The 16,185-nt window shown below is 31.5% G+C and overlaps 1 protein-coding gene across 1 annotated transcript in view; it reads left to right on the top strand.

The window, feature by feature from the left end:
* The window catches only part of MATR3 (matrin 3), a 26,801-nt gene extending 11,028 nt beyond the window's left edge, over nt 1-15,773 (top strand). Inside the window, 13 exon segments of the mRNA XM_006923052.3 lie at nt 4,313-4,374; nt 5,267-5,308; nt 5,642-5,754; nt 5,995-6,047; nt 6,523-6,648; nt 7,326-7,451; nt 7,646-7,813; nt 8,483-8,614; nt 9,034-9,077; nt 9,210-9,579; nt 10,989-11,211; nt 11,709-11,830; nt 14,232-15,773. Coding sequence (XP_006923114.1) covers nt 4,313-4,374; nt 5,267-5,308; nt 5,642-5,754; nt 5,995-6,047; nt 6,523-6,648; nt 7,326-7,451; nt 7,646-7,813; nt 8,483-8,614; nt 9,034-9,077; nt 9,210-9,579; nt 10,989-11,211; nt 11,709-11,830; nt 14,232-14,282 — 1,632 coding nt within the window. The 3' untranslated portion in view covers nt 14,283-15,773.
* The last annotated feature ends 412 nt before the right edge of the window (nt 15,774-16,185 follow it).

Raw genomic sequence — 16,185 nt, 5'->3', positions numbered from 1 at the left:
GAGTTAATGTAGAGCCCTGGTGTTTGTTTCAGTATGTTTCATATTTTAGATTAGTTCATTCTTCCTTTTTTGATTTCCCTTTAACACAAACTCTCATACTGTGACTGAAATTTTTCATCATTTTTTTTCTCCTTTTCCACAACTTTCTTAAACATACTTCAGAACTCACTTTTTATTGTCCCATATTACATCTATCCCTTTAGAGACTTGGAAAAATCAACTACCGCAGTATCCTGCTCTGTGTTTCCTCATAAGCATATTCTTTTTCTGACTTAGGCTTAGACTTCTGGTATAGTCATTTGAGCAACAAAACAAAACAAAGATGTAGTGAATTCTCCTTTGCTTTAATTATCACATCTGGCAAAATGGGAACTTTATCAAAAAGTTCTTTTAAATATGTTGTCCTTTCTCTTTTAGTGTTTCAATTTTACTCATTCTCTGATTCCGCCCCCCACCCCCACCCCCCAAAAAAAACAGTGCAGTTGACTTAAAGTCAACATTATAGCACTCTGCTAGTTTGGATCTATAATCTATGACCATCCATTTTTCCTGATGTGCTGTGTAGTTAATTCTGTTTAACTGGAACCTGTTGCTGCCATGAAATTGACTTGATGGTTAATGTTACAGGGTTTTTTATTTACAGTAACACCTGGAAAGGTCATTTTCTTTTCATATTTATCCCTTTTAAATGCATTTTTTAGTGAGTTAATTTTTGAATAAACTAAAGCAGATTGTTAGATTTTGTTTTTTAATCTGTTTGGATCTCATGATTAAGAGAAAAGGCTTGTTATTTGAATTAAGAGTATTTTGAAAAATGTCTTTAAAAAGTAATTAGCTAAATATGTATTTCTATAATACAAAAACCTTTTGAATTAATGTAAACATAATTTAAGTATACAAACAAGGAATATTTTAATCTTTAATCCATACCAAAATAAACAGCAAATGCTAAATTTAAATTCATAAATTAATTTCCATTTAAGACATAGAACCCCAAACTCGTAGAAATTAGAAAATTTTGTTTGGTATTTTTGGGGTTGTCTTTTTTCATATTCGTTGGATATACCAAGTATATCATGGAATTTAGTTTTTGATCAGTACTGAAAAGGTCCATTAAACTTTAGTGGCTCCATTTTTTCTGTTACTTCATGCCTATTTACAGTAATGGCAATATTGATCAGTGTTCTCAGAAAAGATCTCTGAATTCCAAGGAAAATCGCTAGTTACAGTGTCTCAAGTGAAAGTGATTGTAAGGAACTTAAAATCTTTATTACTGCAGTCATTATAAATCAAAACCTGTTGGAAGTCTCTTTATCCTGACTTTGAGCAGTAATTTAACCTTGTTTGCACATAGAAAAATCATTGAGTAAAGGAACATAAAAGGAAACTGAGAGGACTTTAATCAGAAAAGTTTTTATTTTATGTATGATTATTTTTTCTCCAAATTTTGTTACCTTCGAGATTCTGAACAATATTAATAAATAATGATAGTAAATGGATCTAAATTAAAACAATTTAAAAATATTCAATGAAACTGGATTCAAGAGTGAGGTACCTAGCTAGTGTTGGTGTTCTGTCAGAATGTTGGGAACATTTAAGAACTATTTTAGAGGCCCTTTGTTTAATTTACAAAATTTCTATTTGTAAATTGGACCAATTTTAAGTTTAAGTACCTGGCTTCATTTCTTTAACATAGCTGATGTTTTCCAGGTACCTGCATTATTGGAGGGGAAAAAAAAAGAGATATTCATGTTTAGTAGTGGTCCTTACTCATTTTGTAGTTGATGTAGATACAGTGACTTCAGAGAAAATTTCTGTGGTGCAAGTAGGTAATGAAAATTTTTTAAAACATTTCATCCTGCTCTCTGGTATTGCTGCATAACTTGGAAAATCTGTTCTTTTCACTTAGTGGTAACATTAAATAACCTACATGATCAAAACTTCTTAAGGAACTTTTAAGTGAAAAACATCTAATTTGTCATCATTATTTTTGACATTTTAAGTGACTTTCAGTGGTGTTGCTTTTCTTTCTAGGTCACTTTTGAATGTCAGGTTGCTTTTCTATACAACTTCAAATTCCTTTCACTAGAGAAAACTGCCCTTTTGTTGTCTTGTCACTTGAATTCATATTTTTCCTTTTAGTATTATTCTAGAGGCCCTTACGTTATTCTTTATTCTGCCATTCTAGAATTATTTCTCCAAATTATCCTTTCTTAATATAACTTAGGTATTTCAAAGACGTCAAGGTGAATGTAGTTTTCCTACAGAATTTCTAAATTCAAAAGCTGAATTCTTTTTCTTTATTCTGATGTTAGAGTTACCTCAGTGTAGACTCCAAGGATATAGTTTTTTAAAAAAAACCTTTGACTCTTAATCCTCACCTTACACCAAACAGTAAAAGGTTAGACGTGGTAGTACAAATTAGTAATGGGTGAGCTTGGGAGGTTTGTAAATGATTCTTTGATCTTAGCCTTCCTTCTAGTACTTTGAAAGATCAGCTACAGTTTTACCATAAGTTTGAACTTTTAAAGGGCATAGGAATTGGATATAAATAATTTCCGTTCAAGTAGATACCCTTTTCATCTCCTGTAAATTAGAAGCATTCCTAATAAGGTAACTTACTATATAGTGTTCTCTCCCAACACACTGCTTCTCAAGGATATTTTATAAATAAAATCTGAGAATATTTTTAGTTCAGAAAATTCTGAGTTGATTGTTTAATCCGTCTTCTGGATTTTGTGAACTTTACCTATGGCGCCTCTTGCTTACAGCCATTTTAAAAGTGGCCTTCAACAAGTCAATGGTCTGTTGCTTTGCAAGTAAAACCTTTTTATATCCCAGATATCTGATTGTAGAGCCAGCTGGAGAGATCTCTTTGAGTTCCTTAGCTATTAGCCATTATTTTCAAAAGACAATCTAGCTTTAAGAGAGCGCTCTTCAAGTTCTGAGAAGTGCCATTCTGTTTGGATGTGTTCCATCTTAATTCTCTTACGGGGTTTTAATTAATTCTATTATGGCATAGGAATGTATGTAAACTTGTAATATAAAGTAGTTTTTAAAAATTAGGGTCCCATTTATAAAATATAGATCTAAAACATTTTAAAAAGGTATCTCTTGTAATTTGCTTGTTTTAGTTCAGCTTGAAGTGAGACCCTTTTAACAACATTGCCTGACCATGTTTCATATTCCAAATATAATTGTTAGGTAGTGTGGATGTCACAAAAGTTGCCTCATTTTGTGGGAATTTGTAAAAGAATAATACTTGTAAAGCGGGAATTGTAAAACAAGTTAACTTTATAAGCAGTGTAATAATCACTTTTTTTTTTTTTTTTTTGAGCACTTACTATGTGCCGGGCAATGTTATGATAAGCAGTCTACCTTTATTCATTTACTTTTCACAAAACCCTAGGATAATATTGACTCACAGTGAATTTAAATATTTTCTACCAGAGATTCACGTCTAGTAAGTGGCACTTTGAGAATGGAACCCAGGCAGTGTGGCAGAGCCTACTTTTCCTAACAACTTTCTTATATTACCTAAAACATCAATCATTTATATGTGGATTTTCAAGTAAAGAAAGGAAATTTTATTTGCACAAAATAGAAAAAAGTTAATTCCTTCAAATTTAAAATAATCACGGAGCAAGTATTGACCAAATGAAATGTTTTTCTCCCTTGAAAGTTGGAAACAGGCATCCTGAAATTGGCTTATTTTGGGGAAGTATAATGGGAGCTTAATTTTTTGATAAATGGGGAACATTTTCTAGAAAAGCCATTCCTGTTGAATCAGCTTAGCTTTTTATGTCTGTAGTATATTTGGAGCATACCTAAAAAGGCTGGATTACTTAAAAAGTCTATTTTTAACTAATTGTTCACATTTATAGCATATATTTTTCTAGAAAAGTAGGTAAGCATGGATATTTTGTCATATTTAGAGTACTACAAAAAAGCAATGCTAATAATATAACATGAATAGTTTGGTCTACAACAGAAATTAATGTCTAGCTGATCTCAAAGTCAGTTACTATTCTTGATCTTTATTAACTCTATATCTTTTCCCTGTCAGGTCTATTAGTATGTTAACCAAGTTTTGTCCAGTTTTTCCAAGAATGTGCATGGAGTATTTGAGGGCAGGATCAAGCTACAAGGATTTAGAGAAATGGTTTTAAAATTAATTCAGTATCAGTGAATGGCAGGTGTTTGTACACCCTATGATATTGCATATATAGATTAACATCCTAGAGTTTGAATGGTTCAAATTAAAATATTTTCATTTTGTTTTTGTTAATTCTACTAATTTACTTTGCTGCAGGAGTGGAGTCAACATATCAATGGAGCAAGTCACAGTCGTCGATGCCAGCTTCTTCTTGAAATGTAGGAGTTTGAAATACCTCTAAAGCATCCTTATCGTGAATCAAACAGCCATTGATTGGTTTTGGGGAGTTCATCATTTACTCGTAATATCCACTGTTATTGCTGCATAGTTCATACTAATTACAAATAAAATGTTTATATCTGGAATCTTACATGGAATATTAGATTCAATGATAGTGGTACTTTGTTATTTGATATTTTTAGGGTAAATAAACATTGGCTTTTTATACAAATTACAAGAATTTTTAATAGACTTAAAGATAGCTTTTGATACATAGAATAGATTTATAAGAACATTTTCAATACATGCTCCAAAAATATTGAGTATACAGAAAAGGGGGAAAGTCGTTAGTAGTTACAAATTAGCTGTCAAGCAATATCCTTTGGGATGTAATTTTTTGCTTTTGAGATACTTTTGGTTCTGAGTTTAAGCTGCCAGAATGAAATTGAACACACAATCCCCATTGTTCACTGGAATGGCAATTGCTCTATTGGTGCTGCCTTTGCTTTCTAGTCTACAACTCAGCTATCCTCTTGGTACTTAATATTGGAGAAAGAAAACCTATTGTCCTTGTTTCCCTGTATAGCCCATATTTCCAATCCCTTGTGCAGCACTTTTCCTATGACTTAACAAATACAGAAAAAAAAATTATTTTCAACATTACCTACATTTTCAAACTGTGCAGAACAAGTTGATTTTCATTTGTTTGGATTGATTTGGAGTTCTGAAATTTTTCTTTGGAAAAATTCAGATGACATGTTTTAAACTAATATTTCTAACACTTAGACTCTAAAATAATTTTACTAATAATCTCTATTTTAAGGGCCAAACAAGGCTAATTTGTGAAAAGGACAGTTTTATTTTAAAGTTAATTTTCTGGTCTTTTTAAAGCTACCCAGAATGGAATCCTGACAATGATACAGGACACACAATGTAAGTTAAAAATTTTAAGCTGCTGTTTGTAAAGGAGATCAATGTAAGGAATTCAGGTTAAACTTTCAACATTTCATAAAGTAGTTTCTGAATTTTTTTATTGAATCTGAGGGTTTGGTAAAAAGTCATTTGGTTGAAAGAATCTTTTGGGGGGGGGACTTATGCAGTAATTTTTGCTTTAATGCTATTATAGATGTTTTCCTAATTGCTTCACACATAAATGCCCCCAAAGATTAAAATCATAGTCATATAAGGGGTGCTTTAACAATGAATCTTAATTATTTCTAATGGATATCTTTATGATGCTCATGTTTTATGTTCTCACATTACTAGGGGTGATCCGTTCATGTTGCAGCAGTCTACAAACCCAGCACCAGGAATTCTGGGACCTCCACCTCCCTCGTTTCATCTTGGGGGACCAGCAGTTGGACCAAGAGGAAATCTAGGTGATTATAAAATTTATGTAAAAATAAAATGGAGTGATTATGGGCAAAAGAAGGCTCATTAAAATATTATTTGAAAATAACATGGTACTATATACATTTTGCATGAGACAACATGGTACTCATGATATTTATAATATCCTTTTATTAGTGTTTGAAAGGTGTTCATTCTTCAGTTGAAATACCTATTATAGCAAATATAGTTATTACAGTACTGAAAAAGTATGTTTTCCCCGCATAAAGGTGCTGGAAATGGGAACCTGCAAGGACCAAGACACATGCAGAAAGGCAGAGTGGTCAGTAATGCGGCTCTTGTTTTTACTCTCTGCTGTTTTGGGGGAATGCGGTTTGACTTAAATCTTTACTGATCGAATCTGCGTCAGTCTTTTCTATAGGAAGACCACTATAGTTTGAAAGCCATCAGTATTTCCTGTGACTTTGATAAGCGTTAAAACTTTAATTTTCATTTGCCCATAGTCAATATATCTCTCACCTTGATTCAGAGTCTTAAGAACTTTGCTATCCAGTAATGTACACAGTATTCAATTTTAAATTCAGTGCAGACTGTTTTTTTGAAACTCGAGATTTACCCTACCGACATTATATTTCCTGTGTAGTTTTTAAATTCTCTAGAATGTTTGTTATGAGTTGTTATTTTAAATACTTAAAATGTTCTCTGGTTACTATTAGACTATAAAAGTTTTAATGTATAACCTGTTTCATATTGCTTTTAAAGAGCCTTACTGACATGAATTGTTTCCTAATGTATAGGAAACTAGCCGAGTTGTTCACATCATGGATTTTCAGCGAGGGAAAAACTTAAGATATCAATTATTACAGCTGGTGGAACCATTTGGAGTAATTTCCAATCATCTGATTTTAAATAAAATCAATGAGGTATGAGTTGAAATAAGTATAGTATTTATTCATCACTAAAGGGATTTGTTTTCTTTAGTGATATAATTCCTTTTATTTCCTAGAGGGATTACATGGCTTTGTATAGAAAAACCACTCAATGTAATCTTAAGTCATCCATATAGAATGAAGTATAGGAGAAAAGCCAGTAGTTGAAGTGTGATAATATATGAGTCCTCACTTATGTTGTCAATAGATTTTTTAAATAAAACAATGTATGATGAAACCATTTTTGCCACGTGCTAATTGTAAATTAAAGTTGATTCGGCATTTCATAAACTTTATAATGAAAAGATGTTATTTAAGGACTTGCTATAATAACTAAATTCTGGTGCTAATGAATAATTAGTAACTATAAATTGGTTCTTAAGTAGTAAATTGTCATTATCACTATATTACGAGAAAGGCTGTAAAAGGATCCTTGGAAAACCATTTCAGACTTTTACCAAAATGGTACCAAATCATTTCTAATCTAGTGGGCATAAATGATAGCTTTAGTAGTGTGAAGATAATAAAAAAAAATATATGATGACCTTTAATAAAACAGCAAGTTAGCAATGTTGAGTTTTCGAAGTGCTTTTTATTCAATGATTAAATATGTCTGGAAAGACTGAGCAATGTTTGTTTGTTTGAAATAGTTTTTTTGTGTGCGATTTCAGGCATTTATTGAAATGGCAACCACAGAGGATGCTCAGGCTGCAGTGGATTACTATACAACCACACCAGCATTAGTATTTGGCAAGCCAGTGAGAGTTCATTTATCCCAGAAGTATAAAAGAATAAAGGTAATATTTATTTTTCCAAATTTGTATTGTATTTAATACATAATACAAAATGATGTATTTAATACATCATTTTAATATTTATTAACTTTAGATATTTAAAATTGCTGCTAATAACTAGGATAATACTATTAGCTAATAATTATAGCATACCTACCAACATTTGACTTGCGCCTTTTTTTCCCGTGTTATTAAAGAAACCTGAAGGGAAGCCAGATCAGAAGTTTGATCAAAAGCAAGAGCTTGGACGAGTGATACATCTCAGCAATTTACCTCATTCTGGATATTCTGACAGTGCTGTCCTTAAGCTTGCTGAGCCTTATGGGAAAATAAAGAATTATATACTGATGAGGATGAAAAGTCAGGTAATATACATGTAGAGGTTGTAAAAAGGATTAAGTGCTTTAAGACTTTTTTGTGCATAATTTTTAGTAAAGAAAGCAGGAGTGTGTTTTTCTTTTTTTTTTATATTCTCATAGATAAATTTCTTAGCCAAGCAATAATTTTATGTTGTCATAGATGATCCAAGTAAAGCATTGAATAAATACTGAAAAGTTTAAAGTGGGAAATAAAAGTGTTGTCTCTTGCTCAGGATAGTGACAGTTTTGTTTCCAGGGTTTGCTTCCAAGATCTTCCTATGTGTATGTATATAGTTGTTATTTATTCTTGCTTCAACTGGGATTATTGTATTGCTTTCCACATTATACGTGATTTTTCTTTTTTTTTTTTTTAATGCAATTTGCTTTAACAGCATTCTGAGTTTTTGTCTGTTACAGATTTTTTTAAATTATTAATTTTTTGTTTTTAGGGTATTTTGAGTAATATCTTTTAAGCTTTTTTTTTTTTTTTTTTGGCAGAAAGCCTTACATATAGGTAGTTTAATTGGTACTACTTTGTAAATCTGACAAGTACTCCTTATTTTATTCAATGAATTTTTAACTCTTAATAACTTTTTAGAAAAAATAATAAGCACAAGAATTCTATACAGTTCTTAGAAAAATAATGTCCTTTCTAACTTTTTTTTTTCCCTTAAGGCATTTATAGAGATGGAGACCAGAGAAGATGCAATGGCAATGGTTGACCACTGTTTGAAAAAGGCCCTTTGGTTCCAGGGGAGATGTGTGAAAGTTGACCTGTCTGAAAAATATAAAAAATTGGTACTAAGGGTATGTAGTACTTCATTTGCAATCATTGTAAAGCTTATTTTCACATAATTCAAGTCACCACATTCTTATTGAAAGGTTTAGTTACTGAAAGACAGCAACCTTTTTTCTTTTTCTGGTTTTCCTCAGAAGAAGTTTTTTATCTGGTGTTCTGTAAAAGCACCATTATTGCTTTTATCTACTATATTTTAGATTTTATTTGAACAGTGTTCTACCAAAATATTAATTATCCACTCTTCCATCGAAATATTGTGATGAACTGCTGCCTATAGGCAGCTTAAAATCTTAGGTATGGTTATAGGGATTAATAAGCTTATTAGTTGATTATATAAAGGATGATTATCAATTATTAATTGGGCAATTACATATTCTGTAAATATTTTAATACATTTATTTAACTAATGCAAAATTTTGTCTTTTAGATTCCCAACAGAGGCATTGACTTACTGAAAAAAGATAAATCCCGGTAATGTTGTGTGTGTGTGTGTGTGTGTGTGTGTGTGTGTGTGTGAGAGAGAGAGAGAGAGAGAGAACACTGGTATATTAAACTTGTTTTCCAACTCAAGAGACTTAATGAGGTATATCTTTTTGATTTCAGAAAAAGATCTTATTCTCCAGATGGCAAAGAATCTCCTAGTGATAAGAAATCCAAAACTGATGGTTCTCAGAAGACTGAAAGTACAAATGAAGGTAAAGAACAAGAAGAGAAGTCAGGTGAAGATGGTGAAAAAGATACAAAGGATGACCAGACAGAACAAGAACCTAGCATGCTTCTTGAATCCGAAGATGAATTACTCGTAGATGAAGAAGAAGCAGCAGCACTGCTAGAAAGTGGCAGTTCAGTGGGAGATGAAACAGATCTTGCTAATTTAGGTGATGTGACTTCTGATGGGAAAAAGGAACCTTCAGACAAAGCTGTGAAAAAAGATGGAAGTGCTTCAGCAGCTGCAAAGAAAAAGCTTAAAAAGGTAAAGAAAGATTGTATATTGGCCTGTTTTAATAGAAAACTAGATCAAATAAAAGTTTTCAAATTAATTACCATAGCAGGGTCAGATCAGAGAGAATTAGTCATTTATATTAGAAAAAATCAGATATGAACCATAATATAAACATTTAAATCTAAACTCTGCAATAAACATTAAATAGGACTCTTATTATAGTTGGCAAAAATCAACTCCCAAAGAACTTTTTAGTAATGAAGGAGAAATACTTAAAACTATTACATACTTCTATATTGTAGTGGTAGTATATAAGTACTTAAGTACTTGTAGGCAGCTGTATAGTTGAGCTTGTTTGTAAAAAGATGGGGTATGAGTTTGCAATAAGTTAACTGACCGAAGATACTTAAAATATTTTGCCAATCATTCCAGTATTATTGAACTTGAAGAATTTTTTTATTTGAGAAATATTAAGCGTGATCATATATTTTAATAGCTTTTAAAAACATTTTTTCTAGAACATATGTTATAAATAAGAGCATGTCAGGTGAATATGAATATAAAAATACATTCATAGTATAAAGAAAAGTAAAAGAGCCATGGTATACCAACTCTTAATGATTACATTAAGGATTAGAGCATTAAAACGGCTTTTGAAATGAAATTTTTATTCTATTTGTTTCTTCTAAGAAACATTCAACTATGAGAAAACGAAATTTTTCTGAGCTCTGTGTGATAATTAACTTAATCCTCATGATAACGATGTGCGGTAGATACCTTTGTTATTCCCATTTCATGAAATGAGGAAATTGAGGCATTGGAAATTCAATTGTCCATGGTCATGGTGCTTATAAGTGGCAGAGCCAAAATTTAAACCTAGGTAGTGGTGCTCCAGTACTTGATTTTTTTTTTTTTAATTGCTATACTGTTCTAGACTAAGTGTTCTCTAAACAACAGTTGTATTATAAGATACTGTTTTCCAAAGGACATCACTCAATTACTTATTTTAAGTCAGTTCTTTGATACATTCCCTAGAAGCATAAAATTCTAAGAAAGTGTAGACATTTGAATATGAGTATCCTCATATCATTTATTTTCTGTTCTTTGTGTGAGGCAAGCCTTTAGTTTTAAAACAAGCTTGTTTTAAAAAAGTCAGTAAATTTGGCGGGGGGGAGGAAAAAGTATTTCGAGAAAATGAATAAAGACAAAGACGCTATCCCTTTCCCTTCAAGTAAAGCAAATGGAAGGGATGCTGCAGGATAATTGTTGCAGAGTAAATTTGTCTTTCTTAACAGCGTCGTTTCCCAGGGAGTATGGAAGGTTTTGTCACTCTAGATGAGGTTGGTGATGAGGAAGATTCGGAACTTCAGAAACTTCGTAAATCGGGCATGGCATTTAAATCTGGTGACAAAAATGATGATGGTTTGGTTGAAATTAAGGTGGACAAGATCGAGGAACTTGATCAAGAAAATGAAGCAGCGTTGGAAAATGGAATTAAAAATGAGGAAAATACAGAACCAGGCGCTGAATCTGCTGAGAATGCTGATGATCCCAACAAAGATACAAGTGAAAATGCAGATGGCCAAAGTGACGAAAACAAGGAGGACTATACAATCCCAGATGAGTATAGAATTGGACCGTATCAGCCCAATGTTCCTGTTGGTGAGCTTTAAGGCTTTGTTCTTCCCCTCGCACCCTCCCCAAACTCTTATTAAATAAGATTTTTAAATTGGTCTTAACATGAGTTCTGATAGTGTTTCAAATTTATTTCTGTACAAAACAATTTGTAAATCTTGAGTGATGCATTCTCTTTTCTTATCTAAGTCTCCTGATTTTGTATTATCTTTTATCATTACACAATATGTTCTCTTTTTCCCTCATAAAGGTTTCTGAGAATTTCACATTGCCTTTTATTTTGTTTACCTGTTATATTTCTGCCTTTTTAAGACTATAAAATAGGTGGAACCTTACACAACAATTAAACACAATTCTGTTAACTAATGCTGTTTTTTTGTTTGATTTTGTTTTACCTTAGGCTATACTGGACTTCTCATAAATGTTATCTCATTCAGATTATACTGACAGGAAAAAAAGATTTGAGAACACTAATTAAAATACTCAGTTTACTGAATTTGTAAGAATGTATGTTTGTGTTCTAGGTATAGACTATGTGATACCTAAAACAGGGTTTTACTGTAAGCTGTGTTCACTCTTTTATACAAATGAAGAAGTTGCAAAGAATACTCATTGCAGCAGCCTTCCTCATTATCAGAAATTAAAGGTAAGGCTAAATCCTAAAGAGGAAGAGTTCTTTTGTGAAAACTAACAAATCATGTAAGTTTATAGAGAGTAAAATGTGTGTAATACTGTCTGTGGACTGAGAGAGAACAGTTTTCTTTTGGTGAGCCTAATGCAGTTAAATCAATTCTAGAAACATCTGTTCAGCCTCTTTCTAAAGTACACTCTAGTTAAATGATAATTTGGTAATTTCCAACCATGTTATAAATTCTGTGATAAAATGAAAGTGTTCTCAAATGAGTATTAGACTGTAATTTCTCTAATTTGGAAAATACTGGAGGCCTGAAGACCAAGCGGCATGATATAGAGCTTTTCCAACTTTATAAAGTGCCATGTCTCATCATTTTTGCATTGACTTTAAATTATTATTTATTAGGAATGACACTTTAGTAAGTCTTATGACCAACAGAAAATAAAAATATTGGGATAAATGAATAAAGCATAACAATAACAAATTCCTTTTTGGATATTTTAAAATTCCGTATTTTAGTTAGTGGCTTCTTTAAGGACTAAGCATTGAAATAAATAATGGGAAAACTTGAAAGATTTGAGTTAAAAACCTCGTAATTGTAGATAACTTGGTTTTCCACACTGCTTTATAATACAAAATATTCAAACATGTTCTTTGCATTGACTAGATAAAGATAGCATTGAATTTAGGAAATCCAATACTTAGCTGAATCATTTGTTTTAAATATAAGTGTTTGCTGCTTATACCTATCTTAACCATCATGGATATGGAAAAGGAATGGTAGTTATTCTCAGAGGTAGAAACAATTTAATAGGTCTGATTTGATTTGATATCAAGCTGTTTGGTGCCAGGCAGAAACTATGTCTATTACTTAGATAAATATAAAAGTGGTCTCTGGGTGCTTGATATACTTCATAGAGAGTATTAGCTAAGATTTTCTAGCTATTTTAATTTTCTAGATATTTGTTCCATTGGGAGTGGCTCTATTCTTGTTTTAAAGGAACTTAGTCAACTTTATTATTAATGTAGTACAATATCTTGCCTAATAGTAACGCAGTGTTTTTCTAACTGGGAGGTTTTTTTTCTTTTTAAGGATATGATGGCTTTTAATTCTCATTAATTTGTAATAACTATACAGTTGATAAACTTCAACCAAAAGCGACGAAACTTTTCATGTTTAGATTACATTTAAATTTTATTTTATTTTATTTTTATTATTATTATTATTTTTTTTTTGGTGCTTTCATTAAGGTCCTAACAGATCTCTGGTGTCCAGGAACTGTAGAAGTTACAGGTCTAATACAAAGGTCAGCAAGCTACACTTGTGGCCCAGCTGCTGCCGTCTGTAAATAAAGTTTTCTTGGAACACAGCCATGATTATTTATTTAACCCATTTCCTGTTTGCACTGAGAATACTCACCAGCAGCGCTTGCGGTTGCAGCATTTACCCCAAGACATTGCAGCATTTACCCCAAGATAACTCGCAAGTTACAGTCCTAACCTTACCCCCAAGTTTGCCATGAAATATCTATTATTTTCGCACCACTTGAGTATATTAATAGTCTTTGGAAACAAATGACATTCTGTTTATAGCATTCTGTTATTAGTAGTGGTATTACCATTTACAAAATATAATAATTCTTGATCACAAAAATGTCAAATCTTAGAAAACGTAGCATTCCTATACATGATATTAACATTGTTCTCGGACAGTTAGCTGAAGATTCATTTGATGAATCTGATTTCTGTGTATGCTTCTGTCACATTAGAATTAGAGACAAGTTCTGTTTAGAAATAACTCCAAGAACAGTTTTTATATTTTACTTTCTCATGGAAAACCAGTCAGGTTTGCTTCAGCCTCAAAGAACGTGTTTATGTAAAATTAAATTAATGCTGGCAGTGAGCTGTACTTTTTTCCCCTATACAGGAAATGGGTTAAGTATTGCCTATGGCTACTTTTATTGCTATAACAGAATTGAGGAGTGTAAATAAAGACTAAATGGCCCACAAACCTCAAATATTTACTACAAGCTCTTGAAGAAAATTTTGCCCTCTTTTAGTAGAAAAAGCATCGAATAATTGCATGCCATTTTAATCATACATTCTTAAAGAGTAGTGGCAGTTCCTCTCTGTGACTGCTCTTATTTTCTTATCTATATAAGTTAGGGTTAATTGCACATTCAAGTAACCATTTTTCATATTTGACCATTTTCTTCCAATGCGTTATTGTGTCCTGAACCGGTTTAGTTTTGTACCTTAATAGGAATAATTGAATCTTTAAAATAGTGGTAAGGTTATATAGTTAAATTGCACTCCAGTCGTCAAACATGAATAAAATATTTTATTTTAGAGTTAATATCCATTTATGTTTTTCTTAAGTAACAATTCCTGTAATTTTTTTTTTTTTTTTCAGAAATTTCTGAATAAATTGGCAGAAGAACGCAGGCAGAAGAAGGAAGCTTAAGATGTACAAGAATCTTAATGATTTCAAAAGAAAATAATGGTTCTTTGTTTTTAATGTTAACTTTTTTAAAATACAATACTGATAGTTAGAAGAAAACTATTGTACTCTTTTGTTTTAGTGGAAAAATAATAGATGTCTGTTCATGTGTTAAGTGTTATAGCAAAAATGCATATACGGTTAAGTTAATGAAAAATTGTTTTTGTTTTATCGAAATGGTAACAGACAGAAGTACTTGTAGAGACTGACTTCGTAAACTACTTAAGACAACTTGCACCACTAAGAAAAAGATACGTAGAACTATTCAAAGAAATGAAATTTAGTAGTTCTAAGCTTCAAAGAAATGTCAAAACTTTTGATTCCATTCAATAAAGAACAAAACCAATTGTATTTTTATTACTTTCATCTGAAACATTCCACATTTTAATCTGAGCCTTGTAGACTTCTCATTTGGAGTTTGAAGCTTTTTTGGTTACATTTCATTTTCGGAGAACTTCATTAATGTGTGATTAGCAATTAAAATGCAGGTGCAGTTTTCTTTTAATGTTATGCTGTTGCTTAGGTAATAAGAAATATTAAGTAATTGGCTTTAGATTTTGTAATTTTTTCCCCTAAGTTCCTGCTAGATTTCGTATTCTAGTAGTCAATGTATTTTCAGTGAAATGTAAAAATACTCCCATTCTCTTTGACCAGTATTAATTTCTTGAAACCTTATTGCTTGTCACTTGAATCCTATAGCTGTCATACATCTGGTATAAGCAACATTTGATTTTTGAAGTGTGTAGACCATCTCTTCATATTTTCAAGATGTAATTTTACATTTCTGCATTTTAAAAAGTTTGGCCATAAGCTAGACGCACGCTTCTAATTCATATACCTGCACATGTGATCTTTGTGAACAGAAATTTGCATGTATAATCTGTGTTTACTTGTAACTTTCTGGTTATATACTGCTTATATCTGTGGATTCAAGTTTCTGAAGTGAATACCAATAAAAAAAAAACCTAGGCCATGTTCATTGGTTATACATGTTTGGAATGTTAACCAATATATTGTCAGTTGTGGTTTTTATTCACTGTTACACTTTTGCATGCTTTAACAAATTTTTACATTTTCAATCTAGAGTGTTCTGAAGATTGCTACTAAAGATATGAATTTTAAAGTTTTTGGTGCTGGTGGATTTCTTGTTCCTGTTACATAACAAAAGTGGGACTATTGGTTTTTTTAAACCTCAGGAGTTATAAATGCTAAAGACAAATAGCAAATGCTAATGTTTAGACATGTCGAAGTAGTTAACAGTAAAATTGAAAGTAACATGGTGGAATAGTAAGAATTCTAGCAGCCTTTCAAAATGTTGGGGGTCTTAGTATAAGGGAGTATCAGTTCTCAAATTTTTTTTAATTTAATAAGAACTTACAGGAATTCTTTTTGAAACTCTTAGTTCCAAGTGTATTAAAGGATATTTCAAATATTTCAATAAAATTTTATGGTATACCTCTGCAGGTCATGATATTTTTTAATGTAACATGAACAAAAAAATTTTGCCAGTTTCTTCAGTTTAATTTTGGCCTATACTAATTACCCACTTTTGTTTAATTCCAACTTTTAACTAACAACAACTACACAAAGCATTATGTGTACAATGGAATTCCTAATTGTTTCATGTCAATGATAGCTTTTTTCCCATAGGCCCTACTTTGTTGGATGTACCAAGCTGTAGAAAAGATATAGCTTCATCTGATAGCATTTAGAAAGCAGAAATTCTCATAAATAAACCTGTAACAGCTTATTCCCAGATTATGGCAAACCTTTATTTAGTAAGAATGTTTCTACTTAAACCTGCTGTAAAGTTTTAACATTTTTCTCACCTCCATTTTAGCCTTTAGTTTAATCTTACATATATCCT

This window comes from Pteropus alecto, unplaced genomic scaffold (genome assembly GCF_000325575.1).
Source record: "Pteropus alecto unplaced genomic scaffold, ASM32557v1 scaffold78, whole genome shotgun sequence".
In the NCBI taxonomy this organism is placed as follows: Eukaryota; Metazoa; Chordata; class Mammalia; order Chiroptera; family Pteropodidae; genus Pteropus; species Pteropus alecto.
Note: the sequence above shows the minus strand (reverse complement) of the source record. Positions and strands in the feature narration are given on the sequence as shown.